A 20,867-nucleotide genomic window follows, 5' to 3' on the forward strand; every position below is an offset into this window, starting at 1 on the left:
CATGGCTGGCCAATCCCCCTCCTAGCACATGATGCATGCTTCCTCTCTCGCATGGCTTAAACTCAGCATGAGTAGATCTTCGGCCTGAGACGCACTTAGTCTCCCTCCCTAACCCGGAACCCTCCCCAACACACTTAGTTTTAATTTAGGTTAGGAAAAAAAAAAGAAATTTCTCCTTACCGAGGTTAGGTGTTACACAATTCTGGCGATTACTGAAGGACTCGCTCTCATTATTGACTGTTGTTTTAACGGACGTGTTGACAATTGACATATTCTGTGATTTGTGACGCATGTCGCGACGAAACTCGGACTCCACAAACGTCCCTGTGTACCTTGCCCGTGACCAGAGAGCAAGAGACCACCTCTGACCCTGAGGAGAGGAGGTCAGCTCGCATCTGCACAGACTGTAGTCGCGAGTGAGGGCGCGTTAGATATAATTGTTTCTAAACATTCGTTTATCGACCTGGGTTTGTTCACATCGCGCGTGCTCAAGGGATTGCAGAATACCAGGGGATAACACAGAAAACACTTAAGTAGCTTTGCTTCTGGGTTGTAGCCGTGTCCTTGGTGAATAAATTCACCCGACGTTTCGGTCGACATTGCAGTCGCCATCATCAGGGAACAGTTACCTACTGTAGGACTGCAATGTCGAACCGAAACGTCGGTGAATTATTCGCCCAAGGACGCGGCTACAACCCAGAAGACAAGCTACTTCAGACAATGGCCGTGAAAGCCTGCGAACATTATTAAATAATAAACACTGTCCCATACCTTCAGTCCATTGCAAATGTAGCGGTACATTGAGTCTTTTGGATACCGTCTCCATTAAAATATAATAAGGTGTGTACATGCAAGGGGAAAATTGAGTTTAATAATAAACCCTAAAATGATGTAACAAGACATGAATTTAGAGAATTAAATGACAATAAAATGTGGAAGAATGACATAGTGTGTACTTGCGGTAAGAAGCACACAAAATTAATGGAATATGCGCTAATTCTAATCACTGCACTGTCACTCGATGTTTCACTGTTTGAAGGAGGGGAGAATGCACGGAAATGTGCCATTGGAGGGAGTGGTGGAGTCAGGAGGGGGGGGGGGGGTAGTGTGGGCAGGGAACAGGGTGTCCACTAGGAAAAAATATTTCGTACCAATTTAGGCCAGAAAAAAGTACTAGATTCGAAAAAAAAAGTACTAAATTATAATTTGTTATAGTTTTAACAATTTAGGAAGTTATTATGACATTGCAACGCTCTAACTTAAATATCACACCACACTCACATACATTCCATAGTTTTTAAAAATAATCACGCTTAATAATAAAACATATTGGAGTTACTGTAATATTATTATATTAAAGAAAAAAGTACTAGATCTGAGCGTAAACGTACTTGATCACTAAAAAACCTTATAAAAGTACTAGATCTAGTACGAAAGTACTAACTGAGGACACCCTGGCAGGGAATGGTAGCGTCAACATGAGCTATGGGCTGGACTACAGAGATAGAGAATGTCCGTTCTGTCACGTGGGTCGGCGGGGGCGTGGCGCTAGATAAACGAGGAATGCTCTCGCCTCTACGAGGAGATAAGCGACGGCCCTGCGCTATAGCGCGTCTCACCCGTAGTCTGCAGTGAGCTTGAACTCTCATTTCCTGTACTCGTTTCGAGAAGCCTAAGATGTACATCAAGTTCTGTCCCTGCCCGAACACGCCCGAATATTCACCTTCGGCCAACCTCGGGATGTGTTTTATTTTTGCGCAGGAAAAAAATGAATTCAAATATTAAAAGCGGTCGGTTTGGTTAGCTACATTAAAACACTTTAAAACACCATGGACGGTTAGTTAGGTTAGTATAGCTACATTAAAATAAACAGAGAAATATAAATATATATAAATAAACCCGAAGTTGGCCGAAGGTGAATATTCGGGCGTGTTCGGGCAGGGACAGAACTTGATGTACATCTTAGGCTTCCCACTCGTTTATGTGTGCTCTGTTGCCTTATACACGTCATATAGCACAGACGCCTTTACATTTATTTATAATGTAATATAATTTTTTTTAAAAATCTATTTGAAAAAAAAATGTATTTTGTGAAAGAAAATTTTGGAAATACATTTTCTTGTATTTCATCAAGGTCATAGTCTGATAGTATTAAATTTTTACTTTTGAGGAAATGTATCTGAAAGACGCCATATTGGTTTCAGCATATTTTTTCAACAATTGTTTTATAACATTAATTGTTTTGGCTTTGTGTTAGCATAATAGTGACTGACTGATAAAAATAGTTTCTCATGTAATATAATTAATTGGTGTTTTGTGTTAAATTATTAATTTTTTTCTTCAATTGATCACGAGTGTAATAATAGCGTAAATAGACACTCTCATTTTTTAAATAAATAAATTTAAATAAAATATAAAAAATGTAATTATTATAATTAACGATAATATACCACATAAGATTTTTAATGCTAACAAACCAGTATAAAACTATTAAAATTGTCACTGTACTGCAAACTAAGCGTGAGACACTCTATATACATGTGTGAAGCCACCCACGATCCAGCCAAAGGCTAAACGTTACCATGGTCATAACTTACGTAATCCGCGTGTATCGCATAACTTGTAAGGTTTCCAATAATTTCTATTAGCAATATACTTGTAATTTTTGTCCTATAATCAGGATAAAGTCAGGCATACAAATATTGTCGTAATTCATCCGGGGATTTGGTACACCCCATCCACGTTTCCAATCTCAGCGTCCCTACATACTGACTACTTGTGCACGTGGTTACATTGCAGTCACGTGAGCTGACAAGCTGCTGTTGTAGTTCCAGACATCAACACAATCAATCACGGAAGGATTATAAACATATGCAACTACATGTACTTAAACTGCAAGAGAATAAATGTCGGTACTGGAAACTGATAAGAAATATCGTAATTAAAGAATTTAAAAAAAATTTGTCTATGTACGTTGCATGTCTACTTACTGGGGGTTAAATAGCGCGATCGTTTCGACGACATAAATTTTAATTGTTATCTTAAAACTGTTAATTACCTCACATGAGCCTCACACAAGCCTCTCACGAGCCTCACATTAGCCTCCCAAGACCCTCACATGAGTCTCACATTAGCCTCCCACGACCCTCACACGAGCCTCTCACGAGCCTCACACGAGCCTAACACTCACACGAGCCTCACACCAGCCTCACCCTCACACGAGCCTCACATGAGCTTCACACGAGCTTCACCCGCACACGAACCTCTCACGAGCCTCACACGAGCCCCACATGAGCCTCACACAAGCCTATCATGAGCCTCACACGCGAGCCTCACCCTCACACGAGCTTCTCAAGAGCCTCACACGAGCCTCAAGAGCCTCACTATTACACGAGCCTCACACGAGCTTCACCCTCACACGAACCACTCACGAGCCCCACACGAGCCCCACATGAGCCTCACACAAGCATCTCATGAGCCTCACACGCGAGCCTCACCCTCACACGAGTTTCTCAAGAGCCTCACACGAGCCTCACGAGCCTCACCCTCACACGAGCCTCACCCTCACACGAGCCTCACACGAGCTTCACACGAGCCTGCCACTCTCTCTGACGCTCCGTGCTCGCGCTACAAAGGGTCGCGGGTTCGATCCCAACTGCCTCACCCTTGTTGTCGCTCAGTTAGACCACCGAGCCGCCTGGTTCGGAACCCGCTGTAATCTTGGAGGTCCGCCTCGTGAGGGGCGTATCTGTGTCAGTGAGGCTCGCTGGTGCTTCTAGCGCGTTGTTGTCTCTACTCGTCGTGCATAGGGACACCATGAGATTTCAACGTAACCATGATCTCATATGGTGGAGAAACTAAGATAAAGGAGTAACGCAATTTCTTAAGAGTGCTTTCTGTAACATGCGTCTTACAATTTTTCTGGAAACACGCGTTTCAGAAATGCGGAAACAGACCTACTCACATTCTTACATGCTTTCCGTAAATACACACGCGGTTGTTTTTCTGAAGCTCTTCGGTACCGTGTGAAGGCAGGCACTTTCTTCGCCTCTCGTTGAAACATGCGCGTGCCCGGGGCCGAAAAAGCGGTTTGAGGTCAATGCGTTCTTGTTTACACTCTGTCTCGCTGACGTTCCCGAACAAGCCCGCCCCGCTCTCTCTTTCTCTCGTTGTCGCAACACTTCCATTGTCAGTCGAATGGCGAGGTCGCGAGGTCCCTCCCCCTCGTCTTATTCCCTTCTTTCAATTCATCATACTGGCACCTACTTAAATCCTACCACGCAGTTTTGCACATGGTGTGAGATAAGCTCGTTTCCATGTTGCCTTAGCTGCCACGTTGTGATTTATTCCCGTTACTTGAAAAGGTAAAAGTAGGTTCACACTCCGTACATACATACAACAGCGATCGAAATACTAGCCTAGTTGACAAGAAAGTGATTCGTACCATCTTAAAGGCGTGATACTTAGAGACCTGAAATATTCGCGGATTCATTTCGTGACATGCTACAATTCAAATAATTATTCCTTAGTACTGCTTCTGCCGTTGGTCCACTGTTAATCTGGAGTAATGAGGGCCAATTAGAGGCCCTCACTCGTAGAAGTGTCGAATCACAGGCCACCCAGTCGATACGACTCGCAAGTCAACAGCCAATGAACAGTTGGCATTTGCCCGAGTGTGTAGAGGATAGTGGAGTCTATCCTGAAGGTCATTGAACCCGCGAATTTTTCCGGTCTCTAAATACTTATTATTTACGTATTTGCTTTAACTGTAGATTTTAAAGTGATTTTATTTAAATTAACTGAACGGAAAATAAAAGTTATCAGTTGAAGATTTTTCGTATGAATGCTGTTGAAGTACAACTTTTCGTTAACGTTCTGGCTGCCTGTCTGAAACAAGCACAACCTTGATTACCGAACATAAACTTCCTGGGTTAAAAGTAAGACAATCATAATTTATCTCAGATAGATTTATTAAAACTTAATTTTCGCTTCAAAATAAAGAAACAGATTTAATTTTTACAGAGAGAAACTTAAATTTTCATAAAGTAGCCACCAGAATTTACTTTTAATCCGGAAGGTTTCAATTACGTAACCATGGAATGAATTCAGTTCCGTCTTGGGTAGGAACCCAGATTTTTAAATTTGGGATTTTCGCAGCTAATTATTGAGCAAAAATATCTACCAGATATTTAATTTAAAATTTATTTAACAAGTGTATACAAAGAGTAACGCTTAACGTAAATATTAAATAAAGGACTGCTAAATGCCAAACACATTTAAGGCGGTAGTATACTATATTATTTTGCGTCCATAATGCGTGATTTAAAATAAGTTTATACTATAAGTAACGTTAAGTGTTAAAAATGTTTATATTTAAATGTTTTATATAAATTATTAAATTCCAATCATTTTATAAAATTATGTAACAACGTGGTAAAATGTTTTCAATTAAAAATTCGTCTGTAGCCTGTGTAGTAAAACTCGCTTTTTTTATAAATACTATTTTAAAAGACTTATTTTTCGTTACTTCTTCTTATAATGGTAGGTACATACTGTTTGTATTATCTTTGAAAGATTTGTGGAATGGGAGTGCATGACTTGATGCAAGCTTTTGAATATACGCCATTGCTAAGCATATCATGCTTAGCAATGGCGTATGTCCAAAAGCTTACATCAAGTCACTGTTTGTATTGGTGATGACTGAACAGAAAATATAAGACCTTAAAATTTTGTCGTAGGAACTGAAATGTGTGTGGCTCTCAGAGAGCGTGAAGTTGCGCAGCGCTCACGTGCGATAAATAGCCGAGTGTGAACTCGGCGTGTGACGTCACGTCTCAGCGCAGGCAGCTGTCAGATGTTTGTCCGGCACGAGGTAGCGCAGCTCTTCAAACACGTCCGAGGCGCGCGTGGTTAGTAATGGCTGTGCGGTGGCCCGCCTTGGAAACCGCTGCTTAGAGTCGTGTGTACTGCTCTGTTCTGTTTTATACTTACTAATCCCTACTTATAATATTATAAATGTGAATGTAAGTTTGTTTGTTACGCTTTCACGCGAAAACTACTTAACCGACTTGATGTAAGCTTTTGGACATACGCCATTGCTAAAGCAAATGTATGTCTGTAGAAGAAAACTACAAAAAACATAAATGACAAAAACACAAATAAAGCAAAAAAATTGCTATTGTCAGGATATAAACACCACACAATACTCCACAACAGGAATATGGTCAACAAAACAAAGAAAAAACTAAGAAAAATGGACTAACAGCACGAAAAAGAATCCACAAATGATGACAGCACAAAAATACCGAAACCAAAAAATTCAGCACAACAGTTGAAAGGAGACAAAAACACAGCAAAACGAAAAGACGAAACAAATACAATAGTTATCCAAAAAGGTTTTGTTGACCATATTCCTGTTGTGGAGTATTGTGTGGTGTTTATATCCTGACAACAGCAATTTTTTGCTTTATTTGTGTTTTTGTCATTTGTGTTTTTTGTAGTTTTCTTCTACAGTCATACATGTGCTTAGCAATGGCGTATTTCCAAAAGCTTACATCAAGTCATGCACTCCCATTGCACATCTTTCACAGATACTACTTAACCGATCATCATGAAACTTTGTACACATTTTCTTGGAGGTATTAGAAGTAACATAGGATACTTTTTATTTAAAAAAAATATTTTTTACGGAAGATAAAAAAATGCTTGTCAAAAGATCTCAAAATCTAGCTACTTTAACGCCATCTAGCATTCCAGTTATGAAGTTCCAACCCTGAGTACTGTAATACCGTTGCACTGTATTATCGACGGTAAAAATTATTTTTGTTACAGAGAAATATATTTTATTGATTCATTTCTATTGTAATGATCTCTGACAATTATTTAATGGCTTCAATGCGAGCGAAGCCGTGGGTTAAAGCTAGTAAGAAATGTTATAAATGCGAAAGTAACTCTGTCTGTCTATCTGTCGCGCTTTCACGTCAAAACTACTGAACCGATTTAAATGAAATTTGGTGCACAGATAGTCTAGAGCCTGAGAAAGGACATAGGCTTCTTTTTAATGCGGAACAAGGGATGTAAGGGGTTGAAAGAGGGGGATGAAAAGTTGTATGGCAGTAACGTCATTTTTAGAGCTAGAAGCTTGAAACTTATTTTTTTAGGCTGTTGATTCGATATAAATAAATATGACATTCAAAGTTTGTAAAAGTTTTACCCATAAGGGTGTAAAATAACAATAGGGAATAGAGAATTAAAGTTGCAGGAGTTCATTTAGAAAACTTTTTTTCCCCATGGGAAACTCTATGTGGCATGCTCACGTGTATCAAATCCCCAAAATCGTTAAGTTTTGGCAAAAGATGGGAAAACAAAAACGTAGTTTATAAAAATGTACTTAAATAAACTCATATTAATACTTTATACCTTATGTACCTGCTTAAATAATTTAATAAGCTCTTTGCAGTGAAACACTGCAAATAGCTCATTAAAGTATTTATACGTATATGTCTTATTTGTAAAATAATTAGCCTAAATAATTAAAAATGCTCCCCAAAGACACTATCCCACGCGGACGAAGTCGTGGGCACAGCTAGTTTACTAATAAAGACCGCAGGCTTTCACGGCCATTGTCTGAATTTTCTCGGCTTCTGGGTGTAGGCAGAGTCAGATAATTGTCTTTCGACGTTTTGGCAGTCATTGCAGCTGCCATCATCAGGTAGACTATGTCAGACTTAGTCTACCTGATGATGGCAGCTGCAACGACTGCCGAAACGTCGCAAGACAATTTACTTGACACGGCCCACACCCAGAAGCCAATAAATACTTTTATTTACTGTTGACAGTTGAAAATCATATCGATACAACATTTAGTCGTCTGTTGCAGTAAGTGAGAATAAATTTATTTTAGATACAATGAAGCAAGCGTAATAAATTGTTCAAGGCACACTACAAATGTGAAAGTGTGCCCAAACGTAAAAAAAAAATATACATATATATTTTTCATAATAAAGATTTACAAAATAGGTAAATAATTTTGATCTTTAGTTCTGTGATGTTTCCGTTTTGCTGTTACAGTGGAGACGTTGGTTTATGAATAATGTGACATCTGGTCCGATTCTCTTAAACTTCATTCCATTCCCCAGTTCTTGTTTTCAGTTTACACACTGCAGAGTTCCGCTAATCTGGATTAGATGGAACTGGACCCTGTCCGGTTTTCTGAAAATCCGCATTAAATGGAATCTGCCTTAAAATGTACGTAGTGCAAGTTTTAGATGGTTAAAACTATAAAAACTTAATTTTTTCCCTTAAATTCCATTTTTTCGAGAGCTTAATTTTAATTATAAAACGTAAACATAAGTTTTTAATCTAAGATTAATCTAATTAAACTTTTTGCGTCCTGATTAACCGGATATCCAAACGAGCAGGTCTCTAATATCTTTTTTTTTGTATAAATGGTCCTAAATACAGGTAATGTGGCTAACTTTAATAATCATAACTTTTGCTAAGCCTTATTCAGTTATCCATAAAGTATCGCCGTACATAATTATATGGTAAGTACTACTGAATATTTATCTGGCCACTAAACGATAATAGTATAATATGTAGGTTCAGATTGATGTGTTTATTCTGTCGAATACTCGTGCGCAGAATCGCCTCAGATGTTTATGCGGAAGAAACAAGTGGCTCCCCATGTCGTGAAATCCAAACAACTATTACGCAAAGTGCTGTTTGTTGTTCCCGGGTCTCTGTTATGCAAAGTGCAGAGGCGCCGCGTCTATATTTGTTTGTTCTTTTGTTCTCTCTCCATGCAGGCGCGGCTTAACAAGAAGATGGTCCAGTCTGAGATTGGAGCCTTGTTGAAACTGAAGCATCCTAATATAGTAAGTACACATGCATGTCGTTGTTACTCTGCAGGAGGTAAAACTATAGTTTAGAGGCTTCTGCAAAAAAAATAACAAAGACGTTTAAACTTTGTTTTTGTTCCACTTAGACAATTGTGCTGGCTAGTTGGAGACAGGAGACCAATTTAATTTACATTTAAATGATTTGAAAAATTATTCTGGGTGAAGTGGTGTATTCACGTCACGTATATAATTAGTGCCATGTTAAGAATGTGTGCGCTTCTGTTTTTTTTTTTTTGGTATGTGTCGTGTCGAATTTTATTAATAACGAAAATACCTAGTTTCGCACGTACTTAAATGGGTATTTATGCGATTGCTACTATAAAAACTGGATAATTTTCCAATTAACCGTTATAAAGTTTGTCTGTTCAGTAACACGGGAGCCCTGCGGTGCTTGCAAACTGCTTGCTTCAGCAGCGACAGAGACCTCAAATTCAGACTCAAGTTACTTAAGAAAGATACTTCTGCATAACCAAATTTTTTTTTCTTGTTTTTAATGAATTCTACTTCACCAATGTCCTCGAACTTAACGTCCTGCCCACTAGACAGTGTCTTAGCATTCATTCTATTGAAGAAAAATCGAGAAAAATAATAATTTGAAAACGTGATTGGAAAAATTCTGATTGTAAGGCCCCCTGTCCCGGCCGAGGCAAGCTGTTTGCAAGCACAGGCGAACGTTATAACAGTTAATTGGAAAATTATCCCGTCTTTATAGTAGCAATCACGAAAAAAAAACATTAAATTACGTGCGAACCCAATTATTTTCATTATTAATGAAATACGACACTTGACACCAACCAAACACACACACACACACACACACACACACACACACACACAATTTACGTGGCGCTTATGATATACTGACGTGAATACACCACTTTACCCATAAACGTGTTCCAAATAATTGAAACGTAATAAACCTGCTCTCCTGCCTCAAAATAACCACCGCAAAGGCCAGTAGACCTATTTTTTTTGTTGGTAATTCTGTTTAATTTTCTTGTAGAAATCAGTGAACTGGAAACTTGCCCAGCGCGGAAGTATCTCGTTTTAATAAGCTCTCCGTCTCCATCAGTGATGTCTTGCTAACTAATATTGAAGTAAAATATCTGCTTAAAATGCACGTAAATAACTATATTTCGTTTAAATAATACCTTAATTCTCGTAGGAATTTTAATTGATAACCCATATGAACAAACTAAACTGTCTGAATAATCCAATAAACAACAAAGTGATAGGAATCATTAGAGATTTGCGTTGTAAGAAGCGCATACGTGAACATAAAAACATAAAAAACACGTACATCTCCTGTAAACACATAAACGGATAATTTATCTTTGCACTGAGTAAAGAAGATTAATTTTTAGTGACATATTTAAGTAATAAACAAGAAATACAAACCACAAATTGCCTAACTAATGAATATCTGAAACAAAAAAAATCGCCAAAGTATTAAAAAACAGAAAAATTAAAACCTACCAACAGTGGTACATAGCAATTAAAAAGGCTTAGGACATAGCAGACAACACAAAAGTTCACAAACGTCTACTCATTCATATTCCCACGATAGATGTACATCGCTGATGCTATAAAACTATAGATAAGCTGTGTCTTATAATAATTCATATAACTAGGCATCGCCTCTAAGCACGTGGCTATGGAATAGCGCTCACTGCTGTAAGTCCACAATACTTAGTAGCGACGCTGACATTTAATGGAGTATTACTATAGAAGATAAATGTGATATGCAATTTCCCTAAAACATTTCTTATGAAATAAAACTTTTCAGTAATACTTATGGTGTTCTTGAAAAAAATCGGAAGTGTATTAAATGACAGAATCTCTTTGACGGCACGCTGTACTAAATTGTTAGGAAATTTATCATACTATGATAAATCATATCATGAGTAGTAAAGTTATTCCCCATGTATTCATGGTTTCTTCCCTAAATATATTTTTAGGGTAAATTATTAAGTCATAGAAAACTTACGAGATTTAAATGATTAATTTCCTATAGAAAACAAAAATGTGAAATTTTGAAATTTGATGTTGTTGTTACTCAATCACGTCTTTAATACTGGACGATTTTGGATGACATTTTAAACACAGGTAGCTGCGATCGCGCAGTCTCTCAGCCAATCGACACACGCAAAATTCCAATTGGCGCACTACTCTTCAGGCCTGTAACTTTGCTGCAAGGTTGTGTATTTCGGCGTTATCTGGATTTATGCCCCGCAATATCCCAACAACGTCATATTCAACCCCCACATGCGACTCTCTCACGGATCAGTATAAATTCTAACCCACTTCGAGATGCGCTAGAATCTCGAAATTTTGCGGGCTCGTCGATCTTTGCAAGTCAACGACGGAAACAATTCTAAAATGTTGAAAATTTTAAATTTCTGTTTATAACAAAATAAAACTTGCAACACAACTTTAAGGGGGATTAGACTACGCCAACTTGGATTTTTCCATCTTTTTGGTACAATTCCAATATTTTACTATTTATCACGATTTTTAGTATGTCAGGTCATGAATAATATCTCCTAGACCTTCTACACCTTGTCGCTATCACATATTTACTAACAGGTTCTAGTCTGTAAGCGCCGCAAGGGAACAACTTATTACTTAACTCGGGCGACTACAACTGTCATGATGACATCACCAGTTCTCAAGTGTTGACCTCAACCACATAGCCAGAGCCAAGTCCTGTGCAATGTCAAACCAAAGCAATTCGCACGGAAGATTTATCGCAAGCGGTATCGAAATATTTGAAATTGCAATATGGCAAGGCCTAATCCACTCTTCCTTGGAAGGTCCTATGACTTATCAAAATATTGGATAAACCATCATATTGCATTTCTCTGGGTGTGGGATGTAGGCCCCCAAAACGTTTTTGTCATTGCTCCAAAGAGAGCCACATTGTTAGGTCAAGAAAATCTTGTGCTTTTATAGCTCAAAGTTGAGATTATTTGTCACGCTTAAAGGGGAGCAGAAGTCTCTAAAACTCGACAGGCCTTTCCACGTTCGCAAGATGTACAGAGTGAGTCAGAATTCGACCGCGAATTTAAGCTGCAGATTCAACACGTAAAAATAAGTTGAAAACACTCAATACGACAAATGGTCTATATTGCTTCCCAGTAGTTAAAAAAGAGAAACTTTTCATGATGGAACTCCAAGCGTCTGTGTAAATGTCTAATCGAGCAACGTTATACAAACACCGCAAATCTTGTCGTTGAAGTAAAATTATTTAATGGAAATAATTTTGAAGTAACCCCCTTATTTCCCATAAATTTTGGTGACGCGAATATATAAAGTGGATTTTACAGGCAAAGTATTAATCTTCACGTAAAATTGAATGAAAAAAGGTTGGACTCAATACCCCACCGTTTCGCGGGAAAAAAAACTTATCATTGAAATACTACGACACCTGGTAGGTATACAATACTCACAACCCTCTGTTTGAAACAGCTGCCTAAAATCCACCAAGAACTTTTGCGGGACTGATGCTCGAGCACGTATGATGATGCTTAGAATGTATTAATTAGAATCTCCGTCGTTTAAAAACAAGTCACTTTTAAAAAAAAATGTATGTGAAGTCCACGCTCGACAGAAGTGAAACTTCTTGAGGAAGAGGGAAACATAATTCCCTTTTGGTTGAGGTCGCAGTACAACAAAAAATAAATGCAAGTATGCGAGCGGTAAATTATGCTATTGCGCAAATATGCGAGAGTGAAAGGATGAAAGTATGTGAGTGTGCAAGTATGCGATTGTAGTGCAATTTCTGCCGTTTCTTTCTCTAGCCGTTCCCCCACCACGTACCTAACTATTCTCCTCATGCGACCGCAATTCTCGTAAAGCTCGAAAATTGTAGCACCCTCAGTTAAGAAGTTTCCACACTGCAGACACCGCACTATAGCCCATATGGCGATACGGCGCCACAGTGACCAGATGCCGTGACCTCGCGCAGATCCAGCTGCGGGAGGTGTTCGAGACGGACTGCGAGATCCAGCTGATCCTGGAGCTGGTGACGGGCGGAGAGCTGTTCGAGCGCATCGTGGAGCGAGGCCACTACAGCGAGCTGGACGCCGCCGCGGCCGTCAGGCAGCTGCTGGGAGCCCTCGAGGTGCGCGTCCCCGCGTCCCCGCACCACCGAGTCCCCGAGTCCCCGCGTCCCCGCACCCCCGAGTCCCCGAGTCCCCGCGCCTCCGAGTCCCCGAGTCCCCGCGTCCCCGAGTCCCCGCGTCCCCGTCTCCCCGAGTCCCCGTCTCCCCGAGTCCCCGAGTCCCCGCGCCCCCGAGTCCCCGAGTCCCCGTCTCCCCGAGTCCCCGTCTCCCCGAGTCCCCGTCTCCCCGAGTCCCCGCGCCCCCGAGTCCCCGAGTCCCCGTCTCCCCGAGTCCCCGTCTCCCCGAGTCCCCGTCTCCCCGAGTCCCCGAGTCCCCGAGTCCCCGCGCCCCCGAGTCCCCGCGCCCCCGAGTCCCCGAGTCCCCGTCTCCCCGAGTCCCCGTCTCCCCGAGTCCCCGAGTCCCCGAGTCCCCGTCTCCCCGTGTCCCCGTCTCCCCGAGTCCCCGTCTCCCCGAGTCCCCGCGTCCCCGCGCCCCCGAGTCCCCGTCTCCCCGAGTCCCCGTCTCCCCGAGTCCCCGTCTCCCCGAGTCCCCGTCTCCCCGAGTCCCCGCGTCCCCGCGCCCCCGAGTCCCCGTCTCCCCGAGTCCCCGTCTCCCCGAGTCCCCGTCTCCCCGAGTCCCCGTCTCCCCGAGTCCCCGTCTCCCCGAGTCCCCGCGTCCCCGCGCCCCCGAGTCCCCGTCTCCCCGAGTCCCCGTCTCCCCGAGTCCCCGTCTCCCCGAGTCCCCGTCTCCCCGAGTCCCCGCGTCCCCGCGCCCCCGAGTCCCCGTCTCCCCGAGTCCCCGCGTCCCCGCGCCCCCGAGTCCCCGAGTCCCCGAGTCCCCGAGTCCCCGAGTCCCCGAGTCCCCGTCTCCCCGAGTCCCCGTCTCCCCGAGTCCCCGAGTCCCCGAGTCCCCGTCTCCCCGAGTCCCCGTCTCCCCGAGTCCCCGTCTCCCCGAGTCCCCGAGTCCCCGTCTCCCCGAGTCCCCGTCTCCCCGAGTCCCCGAGTCCCCGCGTCCCCGTCTCCCCGAGTCCCCGCGCCCCCGAGTCCCCGTCTCCCCGAGTCCCCGAGTCCCCGCGTCCCCGTCTCCCCGAGTCCCCGCGCCCCCGAGTCCCCGTCTCCCCGAGTCCCCGTCTCCCCGAGTCCCCGAGTCCCCGCGTCCCCGTCTCCCCGAGTCCCCGTCTCCCCGAGTCCCCGTGTCCCCAAGTCCCCGTCTCCCCGAGTCCCCGCGTCCCCGCGCACCCGAGTCCCCGTCTCCCCGAGTCCCCGCGTCCCCGTCTCCCCGAGTCCCCGAGTCCCCGTCTCCCCGAGTCCCCGAGTCCCCGTCTCCCCGAGTCCCCGTCTCCCCGCGTCCCCGTCTCCCCGAGTCCCCGCGTCCCCGTCTCCCCGAGTCCCCGAGTCCCCGTCTCCCCGAGTCCCCGAGTCCCCGTCTCCCCGAGTCCCCGTGTCCCCGCGTCCCCGTCTCCCCGAGTCCCCGCGTCCCCGCGCCCCCGAGTCCCCGTCTCCCCGAGTCCCCGCGTCCCCGTCTCCCCGAGTCCCCGAGTCCCCGTCTCCCCGAGTCCCCGAGTCCCCGTCTCCCCGAGTCCCCGTCTCCCCGCGTCCCCGTCTCCCCGAGTCCCCGCGTCCCCGTCTCCCCGAGTCCCCGCGTCCCCGCGCCCCCGAGTCCCCGTCTCCCCGAGTCCCCGTCTCCCCGAGTCCCCGAGTCCCCGAGTCCCCGAGTCCCCGAGTCCCCGCGTCCCCGTCTCCCCGAGTCCCCGTCTCCCCGAGTCCCCGTCTCCCCGAGTCCCCGAGTCCCCGAGTCCCCGTCTCCCCGAGTCCCCGTCTCCCCGAGTCCCCGAGTCCCCGAGTCCCCGCGCCCCCGAGTCCCCGTCTCCCCGAGTCCCCGTCTCCCCGAGTCCCCGAGTCCCCGTCTCCCCGAGTCCCCGTCTCCCCGAGTCCCCGTGTCCCCGCGTCCCCGTCTCCCCGAGTCCCCGCGCCCCCGAGTCCCCGTCTCCCCGAGTCCCCGAGTCCCCGCGTCCCCGTCTCCCCGAGTCCCCGCGCCCCCGAGTCCCCGTCTCCCCGAGTCCCCGTCTCCCCGAGTCCCCGAGTCCCCGCGTCCCCGTCTCCCCGAGTCCCCGCGCCCCCGAGTCCCCGTCTCCCCGTCTCCCCGAGTCCCCGCGTCCCCGTCTCCCCGAGTCCCCGCGCCCCCGAGTCCCCGTCTCCCCGAGTCCCCGTCTCCCCGAGTCCCCGAGTCCCCGCGTCCCCGTCTCCCCGAGTCCCCGCGCCCCCGAGTCCCCGTCTCCCCGAGTCCCCGAGTCCCCGCGCCCCCGAGTCCCCGTCTCCCCGAGTCCCCGTCTCCCCGAGTCCCCGTCTCCCCGTGTCCCCGAGTCCCCGCGCCCCCGAGTCCCCGTCTCCCCGAGTCCCCGAGTCCCCGCGCCCCCGAGTCCCCGTCTCCCCGAGTCCCCGCGCCACCGAGTCCCCGTCTCCCCGAGTCCCCGAGTCCCCGCGCCCCCGAGTCCCCGTCTCCCCGAGTCCCCGTCTCCCCGAGTCCCCGAGTCCCCGCGTCCCCGTCTCCCCGAGTCCCCGCGCCCCCGAGTCCCCGTCTCCCCGAGTCCCCGAGTCCCCGCGTCCCCGTCTCCCCGAGTCCCCGCGCCCCCGAGTCCCCGTCTCCCCGAGTCCCCGTCTCCCCGAGTCCCCGAGTCCCCGCGTCCCCGTCTCCCCGAGTCCCCGCGCCCCCGAGTCCCCGTCTCCCCGAGTCCCCGAGTCCCCGCGTCCCCGTCTCCCCGAGTCCCCGCGCCCCCGAGTCCCCGTCTCCCCGAGTCCCCGTCTCCCCGAGTCCCCGTCTCCCCGAGTCCCCGTGTCCCCGCGTCCCCGTCTCCCCGAGTCCCCGCGTCCCCGCGCCCCCGAGTCCCCGAGTCCCCGCGTCCCCGTCTCCCCGAGTCCCCGCGCCCCCGCGTCCCCGTCTCCCCGAGTCCCCGTCTCACCGAGTCCCCGTCTCCCCGAGTCCCCGAGTCCCCGAGTCCCCGAGTCCCCGAGTCCCCGCGTCCCCGTCTCCCCGAGTCCCCGTCTCCCCGAGTCCCCGTCTCCCCGAGTCCCCGAGTCCCCGCGTCCCCGTCTCCCCGAGTCCCCGCGTCCCCGCGCCCCCGAGTCCCCGTCTCCCCGAGTCCCCGCGTCCCCGTCTCCCCGAGTCCCCATCTCCCCGAGTCCCCGTGTCCCCGCGTCCCCGTCTCCCCGAGTCCCCGAGTCCCCGCGTCCCCGAGTTCCCGAGTCTCCGAGTCCCCGTGTCCACGCGCCACCGAGTCACCTAGTCCCCGAGTCCCCGAGTCCCCGAGTCCCCGAGATCACGCGTCCCCGAGTCCCCTAGTCCCCGCGTCCCCGAGTCCCCGAGTCCCCGAGTCCACGCATCCCCGAGTCCCCGAGTCCCCGCGTCCCCGAGTCCCCGAGTCCCCGAGTCCACGAGTCCACGCGTCCCCAAGTCCCCGAGTCCCCGAGTCCCCGAGTCCCCGAGTCCCCGAGTCCTCGTGTCCCCTTGTCCCCGAGTCCACGAGTGTCCGAGTCCCCTAGTCCCCGTCTCCCCGAGTCCCCGAGTCCCCGAGTCCCCGAGTCCACGAGTGTCCGAGTCCCCGAGTCCACGTCTCCCCGAGTCCCCGAGTCCCCGAGTCTTCGAGTCCCCGAATACCCGAGTCCCCGAGTCCCCGCGTCCCCGAGTCCCCGCGCCCCCGCACCCCCGAGTCCCCGAGTCCCCCGGGGACGCGTGAACTCGAGGACTCGGGGACTCGGGGACGCGGGGACTCGGGGACGCGGGGACGCGGGGACGCGGGGACTCGGGGACGCGGGGACTCGGGGACGCGGGGACTCGGGGACGCGGGGACTCGGGGACGCGGGGACTCGGGGACGCGGGGAGTCGGGGACGCGGGGACTCGGGGACTCGGGGACTCGGGGAGACGGGGACTCGGGGACTCGGGGACTCGGGGACTTGGGGACTCGGGGAGACGGGGACACGGGGACGCGGGGACGCGGGGACGCGGGGACGCGGGGACTCGGGGACGCGGGGACTCGGGGACGCGGGGACTCGGGGACTCTGGGACTCGGGGAGACGGGGACTCGGGGACTCGGGGACTCGGGGACTTGGGGACTCGGGAACGCGGGGACTCGGGGACACGAGGACTCGGGGACTCGGGGACTCGGGGACTCGGGGACTTGGGGACTCGGGGAGACGGGGACAAGGGGACGCGGGGACTCGGGGACTCGGGGACTTGGGTACTCGGGGAGACGGGGACACGGGGACGCGGGGACGCGGGGACGCGGGGACGCGGGGACTCGGGGACGCGGGGACTCGGGGACTCGGGGACTTGGGGACTCGGGGAGACGGGGACACGGGGACGCGGGGACTCGGGGACTCGGGGACTTGGGGACTCGGGGAGACGGGGACACGGGGACGCGGGGACGCGGGGACGCGGGGACGCGGGGACTCGGGGACGATGGGACTCGGGGACGCGGGGACTCGGGGACTCGGGGAGACGGGGACTCGGGGACTCGGGGACTCGGGGACTCGGGGAGACGGGGACTCGGGGACTCGGGGACTCGGGGACTCGGGGAGACGGGGACTCGGGGAGACGGGGACTCGGGGAGACGGGGACTCGGGGAGACGGGGACGCGGGGACTCGGGGACTCGGGGACTCGGGGGCGCGGGGACTCGGGGACTCGGGGACTCGGGGGCGCGGGGACTCGGGGACTCGGGGAGACGGGGACTCGGGGAGACGGAGACGCGGGGACTCGGGGAGACGGGGACGCGGGGACTCGGGGACTCGGGGAGACGGGGACGCGGGGACACGGGGACTCGGGGAGACGGGGACTCGGGGAGACGGGGACTCGGGGAGACGGGGACTCGGGGACTCGGGGACTCGGGGACTCGGGGACTCGGGGAGACGGGGACTCAGGGACTCGGGGAGACGGGGACTCGGGGACTCGGGGACTCGGGGACTCGGGGACACGGGGACTCGGGGACTCGGGGACTCGGGGACTCGGGGACTCGGGGACTCGGGGACACGGGGACTCGGGGACTCGGGGACTCGGGGACTCGGGGACACGGGGACTCGGGGACTCGGGGACTCGGGGAGACGGGGACTCGGGGACTCGGGGACTCGGGGACTCGGGGACTCGGGGACACGGGGACTCGGGGACTCGGGGACACGGGGACTCGGGGACTCGGGGACTCGGGGAGACGGGGACTCGGGGACTCGGGGACTCGGGGACTCGGGAACTCGGGGACTCGGGGACACGGGGACTCGGGGACTCGGGGACTCGGGGACTCGGGGAGACGGGGACTCGGGGAGACGGGGACACGGGGACTCGGGGACTCAGGGACTCGGGGAGACGGGGACTCGGGGAGACGGGGACACGGGGACTCGGGGTCTCGGGGACTCGGGGACTCGGGGACTCGGGGACTCGGGGACTCGGGGACTCGATGACTCGGGGACACGGGGACTCGGGGACTCGGGGACTCGGGGACTCGGGGAGACGGGGACTCGGGGACTCGGGGACTCGGGGACTCGGGGACACGGGGACTCGGGGAGATGGGGACTCGGGGAGACGGGGACTCGGGGACTCGGGGACTCGGGGACTCGGGGACTCGGGGACTCGGGGACTCGGGGACTCGGGGACTCGGGGACACGGGGACTCGGGGAGACGGGGACTCGGGGACACGGGGACTCGGGGACACGGGGACTCGGGGAGATGGGGACTCGGGGACTCGGGGAGACGGGGACTCGGGGACTCGGGGTGACGGTGACTCGGGGAGACGGGGACACGGGGACTCGGGGACACGGGGACTCGGGGACTCGGGGACTCGGGGACTCGGGGACTCGGGGACTCGGGGAGACGGGGACTCGGGGACTCGGGGAGACGGGGACTCGGGGAGACGGGGACTCGGGGACTCGGGGACACGGGGACTCGGGGACTCGGGGACTCGGGGACTCGGGGACTCGGGGACTCGGGGACACGGGGACTCGGGGACTCGGGGACTCGGGGACTCGGGGACACTGGGACTCGGGGACTCGGGGACTCGGGGAGACGGGGACTCGGGGACTCGGGGACTCGGGGACTCGGGGACTCGGGGACACGGGGACTCGGGGACACGAGGACACGGGGACTCGGGGACTCGGGGACACGGGGACTCGGGGACTCGGGGACTCGGGGACACGGGGACTCGGGGACTCGGGGACTCGGGGACTCGGGGACTCGGGGACTCGGGGACACGGGGACTCGGGGACTCGGGGACTCGGGGACTCGGGGACACGGGGACTCGGGGACTCGGGGACTCGGGGAGACGGGGACTCGGGGACTAGGGGACTCGGGGACTCGGGGACTCGGGGACACGGGGACTCGGGGACTCGGGGACTCGGGGACTCGGGGACTCGGGGACTCGGGGACACAGGGACTCGGGGAGACGGGGACTCGGGGACTCGGGGACTCGGGGACACGGGGACTCGGGGAGACGGGGACTCGGGGACTCGGGGAGACGGGGACTCGGGGAGACGGGGACTCGGGGACTCGGGGACACAGGGACTCGGGGACTAGGGGCCACGGGGACTCGGGGACTCGGGGACTCGGGGACACGGGGACTCGGGGACTCGGGGACTCGGGGACTCGGGGACACGGGGACTCGGGGACTCGGGGACTCGGGGAGACGGGGACTCGGGGAGACGGGGACTCGGGGACTCGGGGAATCGGGGAGACGGGGACTCGGGGACTCGGGGACTCGGGGAGACGGGGACTCGGGGAGACGGGGACTCGGGGACTCGGGGACTCGGGGAGACGGGGACTCGGGGAGACGGGGACACGGGGACTCGGGGACTCGGGGAGACGGGGACTCAGGGACTCGGGGAGACGGGGACTCGGGGACTCGGGGACACGGGGACTCGGGGACTCGGGAACTCGGGGACTCGGGGACACGGGGACTCGGGGACTCGGGGACTCGGGAAGACGGGGACTCGGGGAGACGGGGACTCGGGGACTCGGGGACTCGGGGAGACGGAGACCCAAGTCCCCGAGTCCCCGAGTCCCCGCGTCCCTGTGTCCCCGTCTCCCCGAGTCCCCAAGTCCCCGAGTCCCCGAGTCCCCGAGTCCCCGAGTCCTCGTGTCCCCGAGTCCCCGCGTTCCCGAGTCCCCAAGTCCCCGAGTCCCCGAGTCCCCGAGTCCCCGTCTCCCCGAGTCCCAGAGTCCCCGAGTCCCCGCGTCCCAGAGTCCCCGCGTCCCCGAGTCCCCGCGTCCCCGCGTCCCCGCGTCCCCGCGTCCCCGTGTCCCCGTCTCCCCGAGTCCCCAAGTCCCCGAGTCCCCGAGTCCCCGAGTCCCCGTCTCCCCGAGTCCCCGAGTCCCCGAGTCCCCGCGTCCCCGAGTCCCCGCGTCCCCGAGTCCCCGCGTCCCCGAGTCCCCGAGTCCCCGAGTCCCCGAGTCCCCGAGTCCCCGCGTCCCCGTCTCCCCGAGTCCCCGTCTCCCCGAGTCCCCGTCTCCCCGAGTCCCCGAGTCCCCGAGTCCCCGTCTCCCCGAGTCCCCGTCTCTCCGAGTCCCCGAGTCCCCGAGTCCCCGCGCCCCCGAGTCCCCGTCTCCCCGAGTCCCCGTCTCCCCGAGTCCCCGAGTCCCCGTCTCCCCGAGTCCCCGTCTCCCCGAGTCCCCGTGTCCCCGCATCCCCGTCTCCCCGAGTCCCCGCGCCCCCGAGTCCCCGTCTCCCCGAGTCCCCGAGTCCCCGCGTCCCCGTCTCCCCGAGTCCCCGCACCCCCGAGTCCCCGTCTCCCCGAGTCCCCGTCTCCCCGAGTCCCCGAGTCCCCGCGTCCCCGTCTCCCCGAGTCCCCGCGCCCCCGAGTCCCCGTCTCCCCGTCTCCCCGAGTCCC

General features: G+C 53.0%; 1 protein-coding gene across 1 annotated transcript in view; it reads left to right on the forward strand.

Moving 5' to 3' along the window:
• Positions 1-20,867, forward strand: part of LOC134532506 (calcium/calmodulin-dependent protein kinase type IV-like) — a 164,500-nt gene that overhangs the window by 115,616 nt on the left and 28,017 nt on the right. Inside the window, exons 4-5 of the mRNA XM_063368967.1 lie at positions 8,808-8,876; positions 12,868-13,023. Of these exons, the coding sequence (XP_063225037.1) occupies positions 8,808-8,876; positions 12,868-13,023 (225 nt within the window). The remainder of the gene's footprint in view (positions 1-8,807; positions 8,877-12,867; positions 13,024-20,867) is intronic.

The sequence above is a fragment of the Bacillus rossius genome, chromosome 1 (assembly GCF_032445375.1).
Source record: "Bacillus rossius redtenbacheri isolate Brsri chromosome 1, Brsri_v3, whole genome shotgun sequence".
Taxonomy (NCBI): Eukaryota; Metazoa; Arthropoda; class Insecta; order Phasmatodea; family Bacillidae; genus Bacillus; species Bacillus rossius.